Source organism: Heliconius melpomene, chromosome 6 (genome assembly GCF_056956725.1).
Source record: "Heliconius melpomene rosina isolate 202511_hmr_F chromosome 6, ASM5695672v1, whole genome shotgun sequence".
Lineage (NCBI taxonomy): Eukaryota > Metazoa > Arthropoda > Insecta > Lepidoptera > Nymphalidae > Heliconius > Heliconius melpomene.
In genome coordinates this window covers 7,692,748-7,711,713 of record NC_140394.1, presented here as the reverse complement: position 1 = coordinate 7,711,713, position 18,966 = coordinate 7,692,748, and the positions used below count along the sequence as shown (strand labels likewise).

Genomic DNA, 18,966 nt, shown 5'->3' with positions numbered 1-18,966 from the left:
AACTGTTTACGATATTTTGCTTAATAAATAGCTGTTTTATTTCCTAGCCTCTAATTAGATTACCTTGCAATTGATGAAAAATGTTCTATATATAACTTTAATTGACAAATTTTACATAAGATGAATCCTTCTACCAGGATTTAAACTCAAAATCATCGAAATTAGTTACATTCATCCCAACCACTGAATGAATAAAATAATTTCTACGAGTCCCACACACTAACGACTGCACAATCGATTACAACGGTCGGCGCTCGTGCAAAATGTGCATATTGTTTGAGATTCCATCAACGATTTTTAGCGCCCGTGAGCGCGCATTAATGGAATAAAACCTTTTATGAATATGTTTCCAGTTCCCATATGCTCGGCTGCGGATAACGAAATGAATGAAATTTATATCTATGTCTCTGTTTGTATGGTTGTTCATACAAGCACAATTGATGATTTAATGCTTAATAGTGTCCGCACACAGCAGGGTAGGCAGAGGGAACCTAGTGTTTAGACACTCTTTTCCGCTTTTCCGACTGGCCTCAATCCTAGGCACAATTGATGATTTCATTTTTAATAGAGTTGTGAAATCAAATATATAAACAAAGTAAGACTTCCTAAGCGACCTTGCCGATCAACTTTGTTGTTTTTGGCATCATCCTCGTAATATTTGAAGGTTTTTGTATAGTCACGGTGAAGACGTTAATTTTATGACTTCATTAGGTGCGTGTCTCTTTGTTCTGTCTTTGTTTTCTGGCTTGCGGCCAAAGGTCAGCTTCTTTTGGAATATCTAATATTGTTGGTAACCTTTTTCAAAGTTACTCATTGAAAAGGTGGACGTAGATATTTTAATAAATGATTTAACTATATATCTACTTTAGAAACAGACATTACTATCCAGATTAATATTTTTATTTATTATATAATATAAGGTTGGTATTTTCTTTTGGTTTCTTAGCTATTTATTCTTTATTGGAAACCAGTCATAACAATGGCAGTACCATTACAAATCGTATTATACAGAAATGTTTTAAAAGAAAGGCTTATGAAGTTCGGGGTAAGAAATTTAATACAATGTTGAAAAACAAAATCTTAAAATTTATTCTGCAAAGACCGAGTTTAATCTTTTTAAAATGAAAACATCTGCGGTGAGTTACTAAGAAAATAAGAGTTTTTCATTTCAAGTTCCTAGTACTCGCAATGTTTACTGAAGCTAGAGAATTGTTTTATGAAAGCGTCCTTCAAATTCGCTAACCTTATATGAATACCGCGTAAATACAAACTTAAGTGTAATATACTATATTAAAAATATTTTATATCAATGTATATAAATTTCTATAATGCTTGATTGTCATCGCGATGGTTATGGATTCGATTCCCACCATGACCTATTAATATACCAGAGCAGAGAAATGAATAGAGAGAGAAGGGTTACCCTACCCTTTGTTATATGAAGGATATAAAATAAAACTAAAAAATGTATAAATTTGTCTATCTAGTGGTGTGTTGATCGCGTCTGTGAGCCGATGCCTGGTCATGCTCCTGAAAATAAAGAAATTGTACAACAAAAACCAGCTAAATGGGGAGAATGGAGCGAGTGGAGCAAGTGCAGTGCTGAATGTGGATATGGGCTACGTACACGTGTCAGACATTGTAGACATGCTGGGTAATAATTACGTTTATTATAAATTTTGTCAAATTATATAATACTTTTTGAGTAACGCGACGGTTGTGGGTTCGATTCCCACTTGGAGGTATAATAAATACTTCATTTATATTGTCTTCATTATTCGCTTCTTGACACGCAATGAAATTGGCGGAAAATGGAGAAAAGACTTGTCTTAAAATTAGGTAAAAAAATATTAAATACCTCTAACTTTCTCCCTCATATAAAGTATCAAATATGACAAAGAAATACAAAACTAACAGTACAAATCCTCAGAAGTGCACAGGACAGCGCATGCGAGGGTGCCGGTTCACAGGCAGCTACGTGCTGGTCGGGCTCCCCTTGCGCTACCCGCGACCCCCGCGCCGACGCCTGCCACCGCCGCGCCAGCCACCTAATACCTTACCTACGTCACGAAGGCAGGTTTTGTTTTTTACTCTTTTTCTTCAGAAGCTCTTTTGTGGGCTTAAAAATGTAGAAGCATTACAGTCTTCACAGTGTACTGAACTATATTTATTGTATAGTAATGGATTAAAATATATTGGAAAATTGTAATGCAGGGATGCATTTAAATATATTCTTTTTATATATTATTTAAATATATACTTTTATCTCGTTTTATAGGAGTGGCGAAATTCAACACCTGGTTTTTTACCTTGATGCCAAAGCGAAGAAATGAAAATATTAATAAATAATAATTCATTCCCTCAAGTGGGGATTGAACCCACAACCGTCACGTTACAGTCATGCCTCCAAAATATATGTTAATTTGTCGATAACTTGTAATATTTATACATAAGAATATACACCACCATTACAATTACTCACGTATATATTTATGTATGTGTATGTATGTAACATTCCTATTGTTATTCCTTAGCATTAACTCGCCATTAATTAGGCATGACCTGCGGAGGCATTAATTCAAATTGTCATCGCCAGCCTAGAAATGCATATAAATCAATTGGCTTATTATCGGTTTTAAAGCAAATCCTATAATAAGCGAGTGTATTTTCGCAATTTTAATAATAAAATCAGCTTCTCGCTGTAACCCAAACACGGCAGGGTAGACAGAGTGAACCTAGTGTTAAAACACTCTGTTCTCAATTTTAATCATATATTAATTTATTAGGGACATGTAAATCCGCCAAATTACTTTTTGTCCATAAAGTTCAACTGCCTTCTCAGTCTGGTAGTATGTACTATCTGGATAATAATATTGACATTTTTTGTTAAACTCACGAAACGCTCGTAAAAGACATAAATCCTTTACGGACTTTACGGACTATTTATTCAAAATATATAAATTATATATAATTATTTATATATCAAAAGAAACAATTACGGATGTTACCTTTCTATTGTTATGTTTTTTTAATTGAGTGGGGCTGACGGATAACGTTTGATTGTAACCGAACGAGCGAGTGGCTTCCGAACCTACTCGGGGGAATTAATTAAGTTTATTTCTGCGGTCGGAAGAAAAATAATTAACTGTTGTCATTATAATAGAATAAAATATTATAATTCATTAATTATAATTAATAAGTTTGAACAAGTGTTTCTATTTGAAAATTGCTCGCTTTGATAATAATTATTACGTCCATCCCCCGTACCGCCACTCCGCCACTCAGGAGATTAGGACTCGGAGCCTTGTTGAATTTCATTATTTATTATTCTAAGAAGACATTCGAGGAAATTATACAGCCTCATAAATATTATGTTAAATGCTAAATGCTGTTATAGTAAAATACTTTTAAATAACAAAGGCAAACATTTTTTGTGTTGTTACTTAGCAATAATTGGTAATAATAATTATGATGACCTCTGCTTGAAGAGTAGAACAATTCAAGATTTTTTTTGTCTTACTTCAAAATGCGAAAGATTAGTGAAAATAATAAAAGATAGATTAAGATATTTAATGAATATTAATGAAACAACTAAAAAATGTCACAAATCTCTACAAAATAGCTACGTCTTGGCCAAGTGTGTGTAGCTCTTAAGCTTTTTATCCAATTTTCGTAAAACATAGCTAAGAACCACCTCAATGATGGCTTTCGATTGAAACAATAGCACTCAAATCGGTTTATTCATTCAGGAGGTATGGTGCCACACACATACACACACACAGAAATGCTGTCAAACGTATTATACTTCTATTATTGAGTCGGGGGTTATAAAATATATGTCTGGAAAAGCTTTTGGCTCTTTTTTTATATCCTTTCGCAATTATCATTTAAAAACTGAATATTTTTTAAAATTATTTTTCATTTACATATAATAAACGTATTTAAATTGACAGGGCCTTTGTTTAGCCAGATCAAGAGAACACAATATTTTAATAAAGTTCACCAGAGTGAATTTAAACCCACAATCACACTTTATTTTTCTGTTAAAAGATTACCAAGAAGCTGTAATATATATAGTTAAATGTGTATATTTCTTTTTCAAAGAATCCAAGAATTGTGAAATATGGTGCGTTGACTATGGAGGCGGAAATTCTACCAGCTTTGGTCCATTACCAGATGGGACGTCATGCAGCTATGAGCGACCTTATGATGTTTGTTATCAGGTATGAATATCGATATATAATTTCTTTTATTTTGTGAGCTCGTATATTTTTTTAATAATTTCATAAAGATGATGTTTTTTATACAAAAAATGCTTAGAATAACAAAAGTTTAGACTGATAAAGAAAAAAATATATTTCTAAAGTATTAACATACTTCCTCTTTAAAGGAAAACGAAAATCAAGAGTAAATAGATATATCTACCTAATTCGGTACAAGACCTCATTACTTTCTTGAGGTCGGTGGCAGCCAGGATCATGCATGATGAGAAAGAAAGAAATAAAACGTGTATAAATTTTGATTATACACCCTTGGCATCTATTCGATGCGCCCTTCGACCTTCTTCGTGAATACCGAAGAAATTATGTTAAGAACTGTAACATTTATAGTTCATAGTTTAGAAATTATATTACTTAGTACGAGTTTCCTATAAATTGTTACATAAACTATTCCCAGCATAGTTACATCATCGAAGTTCTTGACGAGACAAGATTCTATAAATATTTCCCTATCAGATAACTAAGTAATACAAATAAAAAAAAGGCCAGTCGTGGCCCAGGGGCACAAAGTGTCATTGTAAAGGTGACTAATTGTGGGTTCAATTTCCATTGAGGAAAAGAATTACCTATTTATTTCAATGAATATTTTCATTTCTTCTCTCTGACGTCGAGACAAAGCGCGGCGTTGAGTTCCGCCCTCCAGAATTCGGCTGAAAATGGGGAATAAAGTGTGTTAACACTAGGTTCCCTCTGCCTCCCCTGTTGTGTACCCCCGGAATTCAGCGTGAAGCTAATTTTATTTTACAAATAAAAATTATGTTGCAGGGCACGTGTGTTAAAGGACAATGCAATGGAACCGACCCAATCTGCAACTGGTGTCATGATGGCTACTGTAACAATAACACTCATATATACACGCGTCAGCTCAACAAAGGTACTACCTATATTCATATAATAAATAACCTAGAAATTAAATGGGCAGAAATATCCTTTTATGATCATATTTTATTCTATTTTCAACATCTAAGACCTAAGTGTAAAAGCGCTGGTTGTTTCGATCCCAATTTGGAGTAATTCACTTTTTTATATTTTTGCTCTGATAAGACAAAGAGCTGCTTTTTTAATTGATTTAACATAAAATGTCTCGAATGTGGGCCAAAACTTTGATCAACTATCCCTGAATATCTATGAATAGTCAATCTAAGGATGTAAAACGTAGAACGGAGTGTTTTGTTGGAACGATTTAAAATTGTTTAAGTGAGTATTCTTGCTAAATTTCTACACAATAGTAATTAAATGAATAATAAACATTTTACTGGTGTACTTTCATGTAAGTTGAATTTTAACTATAAATATATTTAATTATATACATTTTATAAACAACGTATTTTATTTCCACAATAACAGGATGGACGCGTCTCACAGTCATACCACACGAGGCAAACCAACTTTCCGTGCACATCTCCACACCAGTGCCAATAAACATTGCAATACGGGAACGCCGTCGAAACAGACCAATTTTGGAACTGAAATATCATTCGAAGCACTTCGAATTAGACAATCACCAGGATAACTACTTAAAATATGATCCGAATGTACCAGAAAATCTCAGGATTATAGAAGTTGATAGCAATGTGATTGATATAAAGGAGGAAGAGGGTTTCGGTCTAGAAGGTGAGGTGGTGGCAGCAGGGAGTATATTGCGTTGGAAGCAAACAGACACGGAGGTGTATATTTCGGCGGTTTCGAGACTACAGACTGATGTCATGATTATGGTAAGCTTTTACGTTACGCTCTATCCCACACATAGCAGGTTAGGCAGAAGGAACCTAGTGTTAAAGCTCTCCGTTCCTTAAAGTATTTCGATATTACAGTTTTATTGTAATAACTTATGATTTAAAAAAAATATTAATTCAAATTCAAATTCAAAATATTCTTTATTCAAATAAACTTTATAAGCACTTTTGAATCTAACATTAATATATATAATCTTTATAATTTTTGAAAATATTCCCACATTTTTATCATAACCATTCAACTTCCCTAAGTTAATTAAAGGACTATTAAAATATAAATATTTGTTTAATTTATGAAATGATTTACTTGCTCGGAATGCTCGGAAGTTTGTAACAAAATAAACTTTAAATTGTGGCTTCGCTAAAATAAATGCTTAGATTATTTTCATTCACTTCGCAGAAACAGCTTACGGAATGAGGCAGAAATTAAACTTTTATATAAAAAGTATAATATCTGTATTCAAGTCAATATTTATATACAATTATAATTTCTGTTTTGATATTACACTTACTGCTATATTATATAGGCCGTCGTGGCGCAGGGGCACAAGAGTGTCCCAGAGCGAAGAAAAGAAAAAGCTAAAAAAAATCGACGGAAAGTGGAGAACGGAGTGTCATAACTCTAGGTTGTCTCTGCCTACCCTGCTGTATGCGGAATACAGCATGAAGCTGATTTTTTTATATTCTATGTTTTTACAGGGTTTTTTTTTGTACTTTACCTAATGGATTTTTACGTTGTGTGTAAAAATGAATGTTTTATACAGGCGGTGCCAACGCAGCCCCTGGACGAGACAGTTGCCGTCGAGATGTCCGTCAACTACAGCACGCCCGCCGGACGCACCAGGCCTATGGAGTACAGGTACGGATTCATAAATAAGAATATGTTGCAAAATGTTAAAATTAGAATTAGGATAAAAGTGAAAAATTATCACTGAATGAAAACCACTGAAAAATATTGAATATCACTGAAACCAACTCGCTTATTCATATATTATATCAAATACACAATAATTTATTAAATAATATAAATTGCGACAGACGGACACTCTCGGTTTTATAATAATATGAGGTTTTTTACTATATCTATACAATATAACCTTTAAATAATAAAATAAATAACAAATATATATATTAAAACTATTTAACTTAATATAATATAGACGCACGGACTATAAAAAATACCCTTGTAAGAGAAGGTCAAGTATAAATATGTCCATCTATTTTCTTCGATAATCAGTGGGCTTATTGGAAAGTAGTTAAATGAAACATGTTAAATAAGCAGTCATTCTAAGTATAACAACCCTTTTGTTTTTCAATCGCACAGCTACCAGAGAATATATTATAAAAGAATTGTAAATATCCAGCTATATTTACATATATATTATTTCACAATTATTTCAGAAATTACTCGATTGAATGGTTATAAATTATCATAATAAGAATTCATGAATATATTTATTTACTTTATCAATAACACGCGAATTTTAAATAAATAAACATAAATTACACTCATTAAAACAACTGACCAAAAATACAATAGTAAACATAAAAAGTAAATATGTGAATTAGTCCCAAAAGGACCCTATTCTGTTGTCAGCTTCCACCTGAATAATGTAGATAAATAAGGTCTACTAAAACCTCCGTTCGGGATCGTCTATTATAAGTGTGCTCTTTTAGCTGTCGTACTATAAGCTCTATTGGTTATAGTTGGTAATTATTAAATTAATAATAATATCAGGATGTGGGTGGTTCGATTCCCACTTGAGGAAATTAAATATTTAATATTTTCATTTCACCCCTCTGATGTCGAGACAATACCTGCAGAAATCGACGGAAATTGAAACGGGATGTCTTAACTGGTCTTCGTAAAAAACTAAAAAAAAACTAATAATAATAATTAAGAAATAATATCGTAGCTTGTACATTCCCTATAGATATAATATTATAATAAAAACTTATGATATCCAACTTTGTTATTCTATAAGAAAAAATCTTAAAACATTTTTTTCGACTTTGAAAATATTGCTTATTTGATAGATTTTAGTTGTTACCAGAATTTCGGCTTAGCCTCCCCAGGGCATCAGCTTGATACCTCTTATAAACTTAGTTTGGAAAGATTGCGAAGCACATGCGAATTGCTTTTAGGGAATTTTATAGAAACAAAAATAATACTGTTCTTCACTTTTCGCTAAATTCTGGAGGCATTTGCGTGTTGAGTGGCGGAATTCAACGCCGCACTTGGCCTCGTTACAAATTACTTGTGGAGAAGAAGTGAGAATATTAAATACTTATTTCCTTTCTTCGAGTGGGATCAAGCCCACAACCTATCGTTTGTTGTCGTGTCGTTTTCAGTCGCTCGCTTGTCCTTGCGCCATCAGTGGCCTTAACAAAATCCTTTAATTAGGCCTAAGTCATTTGTTTATCAGTCAGTCATTTAAGAAAAAATAAGTATAACAATGCGTCTATAAGATACTACAAGTGCCGTTCAATTTAGAAAGAATTTTGCTTCACTTCACTAACTTTGAGCAAATATATTATGATACCGCTCTCTTGAAGATCAGGCCGCGTAATATTTCACCTGCCTTTTATTAAAATTTTCTTATTTTTCTTGTAGATATCGCTCCCCTTATTTATATGGAATGAATAATTTTTGAATAATAAGAATATTATCATCATGCACCCACATTTGTATGTATTATTGTAAACCTATTAACTAATAATCGACGATATTTACAATTTATTTTATTTATAGCTTATATTAATATTATTTTATTTTATTTATAAATGACCATACACAAATAAAATTTGCTATTACATGTTTTTATAGAGCTTCACGATGTATCCCGCGTGTAGAATGCGTGTACATGTAGCAGGGTAGGCAGAGGGTTAAGACTCTCCGCTTCCTACTTTCTGCCGATTTCTAAAAGCATTGTGTGTTGAGTATCGGAACTCAACGCCGTTTTTCTATTTCTTCAAATGGGAATTGCACTAACAATATACGCGCTTACAATTACACGACTACGGTACGACTGGCCTCACTATTTTATCTTATTTTTATAAATCTTGCTTACGACCTTGCTTACGTTACAAAGTATAAAGATAATTGAAAAATATACTTTCCATAATGGACATCACTTGACCCAGCTTTAAATATTGAAGATTTGTGAAATGTAAAGGGTTTTAAAAGCACCGACGCCCTCACGCCCTTTTCTTGTGTTGACCTTCTACCTCCCATCCCACCCTCAGAGCCCCCTCGGCATATCAAATCTGACGTCATGCAGATAAAGTGAAATAATAGTGAAATCTGTTGAAGCAAAGACGACTTATATTTATTTATATTGGAGCAATGTATTTTTATTATTATATTGTTCCTTTTTCCTATATACATTCAGCCTAGTGGTGTTATAAGATATCATGTACCTTACGCTTATTAAAGAGTGTGGTTTGTTCTTGAAATTGACCAAGCTAAGTCCTAGTTTTGAATTAAGAAACTATCAAGTCTGTTTAATAGGGCTTAGATTTTTTAAAAATCATTTTTTTACAGCTTCACGCTGTATCCCGCACACAGCAGAGTAGGTAGAGAAAACCTTATGTTAAGACACTCCATTCGCTATTTTCCGCAGAATACTGCGTTTTGAGTGAGGGAATGCCGTGCTTCGACATTGCCTCGACATCAGAGCGAGAAAATGAAAATATTGAATATTTCATTCCCTCGAATGGGAATCGACCTCACAACTGTCGGGTCCACAGCTACACTTTGTGACCCTGCACTACTTCAATAGATGAGTAAATACTTTATCAAAGAGCAAACAAAACTTTGGTAAATACGGAGTGAAACAGTAACTGATGCACTAATCCCTGGAAGCCAACAGATCCAATTTCCTCTAAACTATCTTACTACGAGATTCATCTGTGAACTGTAATTTGCCGTACTATAGCTACGAGTATATAGAAATAGGTGTAGCGGCGACTAAGATCGATATTATGCATGTACATTGTAACTATATTAGAAATGTAGGTAAGGCATACCTGTGTTAGGTTAGAGAAACGGAAGTTTCATCTCGTCACTCGAGGTTAAAATGTTAATTTTAACGCATCTTTGTATTTTTAACAATTATTTTTACTTTTAAACTTCAAAATATTTTTTAAATAAGATTAATACAGATTATTTATTTTTTTTAAAAAGTCTGTTTCCGTTAAGACATTTCCGTTTTCCAATTTCTGATGAATTCTGGAGACATTGCATATTTAATGACGGTAGTCAACCCCGCGCTTTATCTCATTAATAAAAATGTTAAATATTTCCCCTGGGAAACTGGGAATGGAACCTGCAACCTGTTGGGCTTTGAGTCACACGCCCCCACACTATTATGCCCTTTGACATGATATCCTCACGAGAACTGTATATTAGAAAATACTTGTACAGTTATCCATTGGAGGCTTCGGGACAGAGGGTTCAACCTTGCGCATCGATTTCTTTAAGAATAGTTAACTGGCTTATGAAAGTCAACGACTGACCAAAGTTGTGTCAAAGGAATTGTTTTTTTTTTATTGAAATAGTCCCTTTTATATTTGGGTGTTTAATTTTTTAGGTTTTCCAATAATATTATGGCTCTATCTATAAATGTCAATCGATATTGGTGTAATTGAAATCCTCGAAAGAGCAATTTCTCTAAATCTATGCGAAAAATGTTTTAATATGAGCATTAATATTTTACTATATCTATAAAGGCAATGAAACTGCAGCCTATTTAATAAATAATTCAACCCTAGGAACACAGTTGCATACCCTGGAAACCCAGTCACAGAGTAAATGTTCCGCGCGGTAAGCAATTTCAGGTGACGTTAGAAATTTAAATGTCTACATCTACAACGGTTGTGATGAAACCCGAGAACATCAAAGGAAACTAATTAATTAACTAATTATAATAGCTTTATTAAGTTTAAATAGTTTATTAAAAGAAATTATTGCATATACTTACATATTACTTCACTAGCTTCTTGTTTCTTTGTTAAATGGATGGCAAGGGTCGTATAATAAGTTCTTTGATTTTCACAATTATTACACATTTTAAATAAAACTATTTTAACTTGAATTAGGATTATACATTTTTGGAAACCCTAGGTTATATACTAGATTCCATCTGCCTATCCTGCTATGCTAAGGGTAAAACTTCTCTATCAGCTAAAAATATCGATTATAAACATTAACTGTACGAGATTACGAGATTCATCACAAATTCATATATCTGACTAATATTGAAGCTTACTCTACATATTTGTTTACGGTGAGTCTTGCGGACGGCCACGAGTTTATAGGGAATTAGGGACTATGATGTCAATAATGTCACGACCATATTCTATGACCCAACCATAGAGTCACTTCAGACATTTTTTTTATTATTATAGAAATTTAAAAGTTTCATTTATATTGGAACATGGATATTAAATATGCAATTTATAATTATAAGCCATAACAAATTACATCGTTATACTATATTGTAATAAAAACGAAGAATTGTTTGTTAATTCATGTATTTGAATAGGTAAATTTTGAGACATTACTTTAAAATTATAAAACTTACGTCGTTCATAAAAAACTATTTTGCCAGCATTTTACCAAATTTTGATCACAGTACGTTTGTTGTTTGTGACTGTAATATTATAAAAGATCAGTGATTTCATTTATTATTTTGATCCTACTAGATGGAATTAAAGATTTTTGTTTCTTCGCTCCGGTAACAAGACAAAGCGCTGCGTTGAGTTTCACTGCTCAACATACAATGTCGCAAAAGTTGGGCGAAAAATGATGAAAGGAGTGTTTTAACACTATGATTTTATTACATCGTGAAGCTAAAAAGAAATAAAACAGTTAAAAAATAACGGTTACTCAGCTTCTTCAGTATAGGAATATCTTCAAATATTGATGAAATATTTTATATTTTTTTAATTTCTTAATTGATGTGTATTGTCAAGCTTTGTTCTAACAAAGCCCAGCTTCTACTCACGTGGTCTCCCCATAATAGTTATGCACAAAGCTGATTCTTATCAACATTACGTGGTTTTGAAATAATCGCAGCTAATACACGTGCTTAGAACTTCAATGTATTTGATAAGGGAGTTAAGTGAAGGACGCTTGTTTGATTTTATAGAGACGTTATAATCAACGATACGGGTGTTATTTAATAAGTAGCTATAAAAGTTTATAGTTTCAACAAATTAAATAAATGTAACTTTATAGAATTATAATTTCTCATTTGTTATATGATTATATTATACAGTTACCCTTTACAGTTTGAATTTTGTGGCCACTCGTGGCGCAGGGGCACAAAATGTGACTGTAAATGCACAGGTTATAAGGGCAACTCTCATGTGAAGAAATTAAATATTTGATATTGTTATTTCTTCGCTCTGGTGTCGAGTCCATGGGCGTAGAGTGGCGGGGAGCCGGGCAGGCCGCGCCCACCTCAGAATAGCCTGGTGCCTACCACAGAAACTTAATTTACATCAAAATTTGCCACGAAAAATAAAAAAAACAACAGTTACATATAAATGTTGAAAGCTAAAGTCCAGCCCATAGCAAATATCTCGAGATAAGCTAATGGTCAAGGCCAATCGCTTCGCTGGGTTCCGGAGCGCCTACCCTGCCTAGGTTCCCTCTGCCTACCTTGTTACATGCAGGATACATCATGAAGCTGATAAAAAAATTTACAGTTAAAATAATTCTAATTTCTCCAACGATTTAAATTATTATATTATTATTTTCTTAAAAAAAATAAAAATATAATAAATATATATTTTTATAATAGATGGTCGAGTGAACGAGGGCCGTGTTCAGTTTCATGCGGTGGTGGAGTAAGAGCGATGCGACCACGGTGTCCACGTGGCCAGCACTGCGGGCCGACGCGGTATGAAAGCTGCAATACGCATAGGTAAGGTATTTTAAATAAAAATAAATACTGCTGCTGCTACTGCTGCTTGACGAAGTATATTGCGTACAGCGGGGTACACAAAGGGAACCTAGTATTAAAGTACTCTCTTCCACACTTTTCTCCAGATTTTTCGAGGCATACGGTGTTTAGTGGCGAAACTCATCGCCGGATTTTTTGTCGTGGTGCCTGAACGAAGAAATAAATATTAATAAATAATAATTCGCACCCCCGAATGGGGATCGAACCCACAACCGTCGCATTACAGTTACACCCCTGCGCCACGACGTCTTCAAATATATATTTTGTTATATAAATATTTAGAAGATTTTTTTAAAAATGTGTTCTTTTTCATTGTAAATTCTAGTTGTATTAGTAAATATGTTTTAGCATGTAATTAACAGCACATAAAATATCCAAACCTAAGTAAATACCAAGATTACCAATAAAGAGCGGTCCATGCCCAAAATATTTGCAATACAATCTGTAATAAATTACTATAGAAAATCCGAATAATAATACAAACCCTTCAATGTTCGTGAATATTTCTATGAAACGTTATTTGAAGTAGACTTTTATTAAAGTAAATACCTTCTAATCTACTAAATATATTTCAGATTGTTTGCAAGAGAATTAATTTGAACGACTCTGTCTATTAATTCATAATAAGACAGTACATTATCTAAATTGAGGTTTTCATTTCAGTTAAATATCATAAATAAAAATAAATAATTAAATTAAATAAAATCTAACGTTCTGGTAGGCTCGGACATTATGGCGTTGAGTTTCATCACTCAACACGCAATCTCGAATTCGGGTGGAAAACGGAGAAAGACGTGTCTTAGCTCTAAGTTCTTTCTAATTCTAATAAAATGTAAAACTATAAAAACACATGAAACAAATATTATATTATAATTTATAATTCTAGTTGTGATTTCACGTGGACGGGCGGTGAATGGGAAGGGTGCAGCGCCACGTGTGGCAGCGCGGGTGTGCAGGAACGACAACTTTTCTGTGTACCTTCCAATATAAGGTATGTAAACATCCGTTACTATTACAAGGATATTGTCGATTAAGTTTAACAAAATTTTTATAAAGTTACAATATACCTAATAAGATCTTTGATTTTTAACAAGCTGAGCAATTATATTTTTGTCTATTAAAGATAATTTATTATAAGATTATAATTAATTATAAGAAACGAATTTATTATAAGAAACTGTATAATATAACTGAAATTTAATGGAATATTAGATGAAGCAATGTTACTCACTCAGTTGGGCAGAGACTACGCTGCAAAACCGGCATTATAATTGTACAAGCAAATCTGTTTTTTTTTGTCTGTCTGTATAATTTAATTGTCTATATAATTTAATCTTAAAGAAAGGTAATATAGTAGTTATCCGTTATCCTGCTACAATAGCCTGAGTTTACATAGTATTTGTGGGCTTAAGTTTTCACGCATTTAATATATGTTTAGAAAATTAAAAATAAAAATAATACATAGGTTAGATATTTATAACGGGAATAAGATAAATTTCTAGAAAAATCAACAAATAGATTTGATTTTTGCAAATTATATTTATTAAAATTTTAATATATTTGTCGATAACATTAACGCGGGCACGTTACTATACGTGTATGGTTATATAATGGTTCTCTATCACAGATTTATTTCAGCCAACCTCGTGGAAATTATTGTGACATAATAAATATTTCTCTTACATATTCCATGAAAAATATGTAACAGAAAACGACGTAACGTAACGCAAACAATTTACCTGACAGCCATTGTGAACCTTTTACGTATATAAAAGGTTGTTTTTAACTGTAAAAGTAATTAATTCGTTATTGTACGTTTTAATAAAGCTTACTTTAAACACCATATATAAAGGTTATTTGATGCTTGTATAGTTCATGATGCTGAAGATCGAGCTCAGTGGCGTGCCATTGGAGAGGCCTATGTCCAGCAGTGGACGAGGACAGGCTGATGATGATGATGATGATGATGATGATATTTCATGATTGTGGATTTTATTTCCATTTATAATAATATCTTTTATTCTTTAATTTATTTTAAAAATAAAATCATCTTCACGCTGTATCCCGCATACAGCAGGGTAAGCAGAGGGAACCTAGTGTTAAGACACTCCGTTCCCCACTTTTTGCCGAATTCTGGAGGTACTACGTGTTGAGTAGCAGAACTCAACGCCGCGCTTTGCCTCGACACCAGAGCGAAGAAATGGAAAAATACATTTAAATAAATATTTCATCTCCTCGAGTGGAGATCGAACCCACGACCAGTTGGTTTTACAGTCACACTGTGCCCCTGCGCCCCAAGTCTTAGAAAACCCGTTTAAATTTTACAATATATAACACCAATTGTTTTTATAACGATTCCATTAAAACTTTCAACTGTAAATTTATTTCATATCTAACTCAGCTTGTAGCTTCTAAAGTTGGTCTAGAAATGACATTCATATGAACGTGAAACATGCACGAGCTTTTGGATCTACATAAACAAATTTAATCGAAACGTTCGCTTGAGTTCTGTTCATAGCGACTCTTGTCAGTTTATTATACTAAAACTCGTACTATTATTACTTTTGATACATACTATGGTTGTGTAATGTGTATGATTTCCAATTTATCGTTAGTTTTAGCAAAATAATATTTACTTGATATTTTATCAATTTTGATGAAAGATCGTAAAACAATATATTTTTAATAAAAATCTCATAAAATATCAATATTATATTACGTTTTTTTAGCTTCATGCTGTGTCCTATATATAGTAGGGTAGGGTCTAATTTAATATTTATTTTAAGCATATTTGTATTCAAATCAGTAATGAAAATGGATAAATTATCATCATTATTATTTACATAGAAATTTATATCTTATATATATAAAATCGAAAGGTCACTCACTCATCACGAAATCTCAGAAACTACATGTACTAGGAATCTGAAATTTTGCATAGGAGTTACTTATAGGACGTAGGTGCTCGCTAAGACGGGAATTTGCAATATTCGACTTCTAAGGGGTTGTTTTTGGGGTTGAAAGTTTGTATGAAACTTCGTTTCGACGAACGAATGACAAAGACAAATGTCATTAACATTTGTCTTTATCATTCGTTACTAAATGCTAGGAGTCTCAAATTTTGCATGAACTTCATTTATAGGACGTAAGTACACAAGGAGAAAGAAATTAATAATAACGTAGTTCACGCGGGCGAAGCTGCAGGCGGGCCGCTAGTTATATATAAAACTTATCTATTTAATAGATACATTGGGTCTCATAACCCAACGATAGTCGGCTTAAAACATTGTTAAGGAGAGACAGGATCACTGCCTTATACATACATACAATACAATATTATCTGCATTTGACAAAAGAAGATTTCATATAAAACGGAATCCCTCGAGCCGTACTAAGTTTCGTTTCATATTTCGTACTTTAGCTTTATCCTATCCTATATCTTATAAAACAAAGTCGCTTTTCGTGTCTGTCTGAACTTTCTAACTCTTCTTCTTCTAAACCACCCAACGGATTTTGATGCGGTTTTCATCATTAGGTCGAGTATTTCTCAGGGAAGGTTTATATATAGTTTATTATTTGTACATTCTTATGTAAATTAACATAAATACGATAAATGTGTCTAAAGTCCTACCCGTTGAGACACTTTCGCGCATGCGCTGCTTTAATGGTAAGTACTACATGAAAAAATGTTCTGGAGTATGGTTCCTCTTAATAAGATCTACAAAAAAGTCCACGACGGCATTTTCATATCTTTTAAGAATAACGTGTAGTGATCATTTTTCTGTCTAAAAATAATTATTTCAATATATTTTTTATTGTGAGTCATATTTTTCCATAATGGTATTAATCCTTATCCTTTAAAATGCTTTATTAATTTTCTACGTTAAATGAAGATAAAATGTGATTTTAAGAGAGATAAAACGCATTTAATTGTTGATACATCCTGCCGTTGACACATCAGCTGTATGTCACTCAAGTTTCACTTATCCCTTAATCTCAGCATATAAATAAGTATATTAGTTACGTTGGCCATTTAATGTAGATCAAAACTGTCTTTTACTGTTTTTCATTTTAATAAGTACTTTAGAAGTTGTTACAATATCAAAAAATCCTTGCTGCGAAACGGCTCGCCACTCGCCATGCGTCCGCCGCGCCCGCCTTCCTTACACGCATCGGTGGTTCAGTGGTAGAATGCTCGCCTGCTACGCGGGCGGCCCGGGTTTGATTCCCGGCCGATATATTCTATTTAATTTTCCTCACAGGCAGCCACGTATTGCTTGCTTTTCATCGGGGACCGAATACCCTCTTCAGCGTTAACCACAAGCTCGAAAAAAAAACCCGCCTGCCTCTATAGCAACGAAGATTTAGATGCGTTTGCACGTATTGGATAATTGGAGTTAAATTTATTATTTCAGCGCAATATATTTGGTTTCATATCTTTTATAGTAGTTATTAGTAGGTAGGTTTTTGTTTATAATTTCTTCCGTATAAAAATAGTCATTTAAATATATTTTAATAAGTACTTAAAAAGATTAGTAGCATAGATTTAAAATTACGGTACCTACTAAGAATTAACTTATCTTAAGTGCTTTGTAAACATACATTATACGAATAATCCAGTAGTAAAAGCGGGCGAAGCCGCAAGGGGGTCGCTAGTTATAGTATATTTTATTGAAATTTATAAAAATTCTTTCTTTTTTTGACAATCCGCGCGCAAAGTGAAATCGCATAATATGTGGCGGAACTTAACGCCGCACATTATCTTACTATACCAAAGAAATTAAATATAATATAACGTAATAAATAATATAAATAGTTGGATCCAAAATTACATGATGTGCGGGTATGGTCAGAGGGTAACAAAGTGCACTACGTTACTATTTTTAATTAAAAATATTACTATTATCGTTATCGCTAATCCCATCTTTATCGGTTGTCGGTTTCGCTATTTAAACTCTTATTTCATTAAATAGCTAATTTTATTCTTGTTGCAATCTGTCGTTATATATTATTATTTAATTTGGTTTTTAAATCTATTTCAAATGCTGCCTTTAGTATGTATTATTAAAAATTTAGTTTAAATTAAAATAAATTTAAAAATTACTTTAATTTTTGTATAACCCATTGTTCACATTTCACAGTATAACATCAAGATGGGAGCTAATAAGACATAGTGTGTCGCCCGCCTTGTGCCCCCCCACTAAGCCGGATAGAATGCAGCCTTGTAATAGGATACCTTGTCCTGTTTATTGGCAGGAGATGCCTTGGACTCCGGTAAGAAAGTTTATCCTTACATATACATTATATATTATATTCGTCATATATTTATAATCATTTTCTTGTTATTCTGTAATACAAGTAATGTTGAAGCCGGGGGTACAAGCGTATGATTGCTAACGCGACAGATCGTAAGTTCGATTTCCAGTCGAGAATATGAAACATTTAGTATTTTCATTTCTTCTCTCTAATGCCTCCAGGAAAGTAGAAATCGGAGTGTCCTAACACTAGGCTCCCTCTGCCGACCTTGCTAAACAAGATACACTGTGAAACTAAAAAATAATAGTAATATTGAACAAATGCTATAATTATATGAATCAGTATTTTATATATGACCTACACGTGGCTATCAAAACAAATTTAGTAACTAAAATAAACTCTTGCCACAGAAGCACTCAAGCTGTGTACTTAAGTCCTAGAAACTCGATAGGTGGTTAACACTGGTAATTGATTTAGTTCTGGCATCAAGAGGCTATCAATTAAACGATCAATATTTTCATTTTATTTGATTAAATTGTTAAGTTTATGTTAATTTGAACGATGTGATTATTAGATGGTTTTGAGCGGAATTGGAATTTATATTTTAATATTTAAAGAATATCTCTACAAGAAGTTATTTAATTTTTTCTTTTATTATCTATCTATATTTATTGTATTTACAGCTAGGCCTCTTTCTTCTTATATACCACCTCTTATAAAAAC

The 18,966-nt window shown here is 32.8% G+C and overlaps 1 protein-coding gene and 1 non-coding gene across 3 annotated transcripts in view; both read left to right on the top strand.

The window, feature by feature from the left end:
* Nucleotides 1–18,966, top strand: part of LOC146538311 (A disintegrin and metalloproteinase with thrombospondin motifs 1-like) — a 47,806-nt gene that overhangs the window by 27,226 nt on the left and 1,614 nt on the right. The window contains exons 8-16 of one of the 2 annotated variants that reach the window (XM_085186630.1): nt 1,488–1,654; nt 1,934–2,073; nt 4,105–4,223; nt 5,046–5,154; nt 5,628–5,995; nt 6,781–6,875; nt 12,826–12,948; nt 13,874–13,978; nt 18,129–18,261. In XM_085186630.1, the coding sequence (XP_085042756.1) occupies nt 1,488–1,654; nt 1,934–2,073; nt 4,105–4,223; nt 5,046–5,154; nt 5,628–5,995; nt 6,781–6,875; nt 12,826–12,948; nt 13,874–13,978; nt 18,129–18,261 (1,359 nt within the window). Of the gene's footprint in view, nt 1–1,487; nt 1,655–1,930; nt 2,074–4,104; nt 4,224–5,045; nt 5,155–5,627; nt 5,996–6,780; nt 6,876–12,825; nt 12,949–13,873; nt 13,979–18,128; nt 18,262–18,966 lie in introns of both variants that reach the window. The other variant, XM_085186629.1, reaches the window with a different exon arrangement.
* On the top strand, nt 17,157–17,227 carry TRNAS-GCU (transfer RNA serine (anticodon GCU)). The gene has a single exon. It is a non-coding gene; the product is annotated as a tRNA-Ser (tRNA).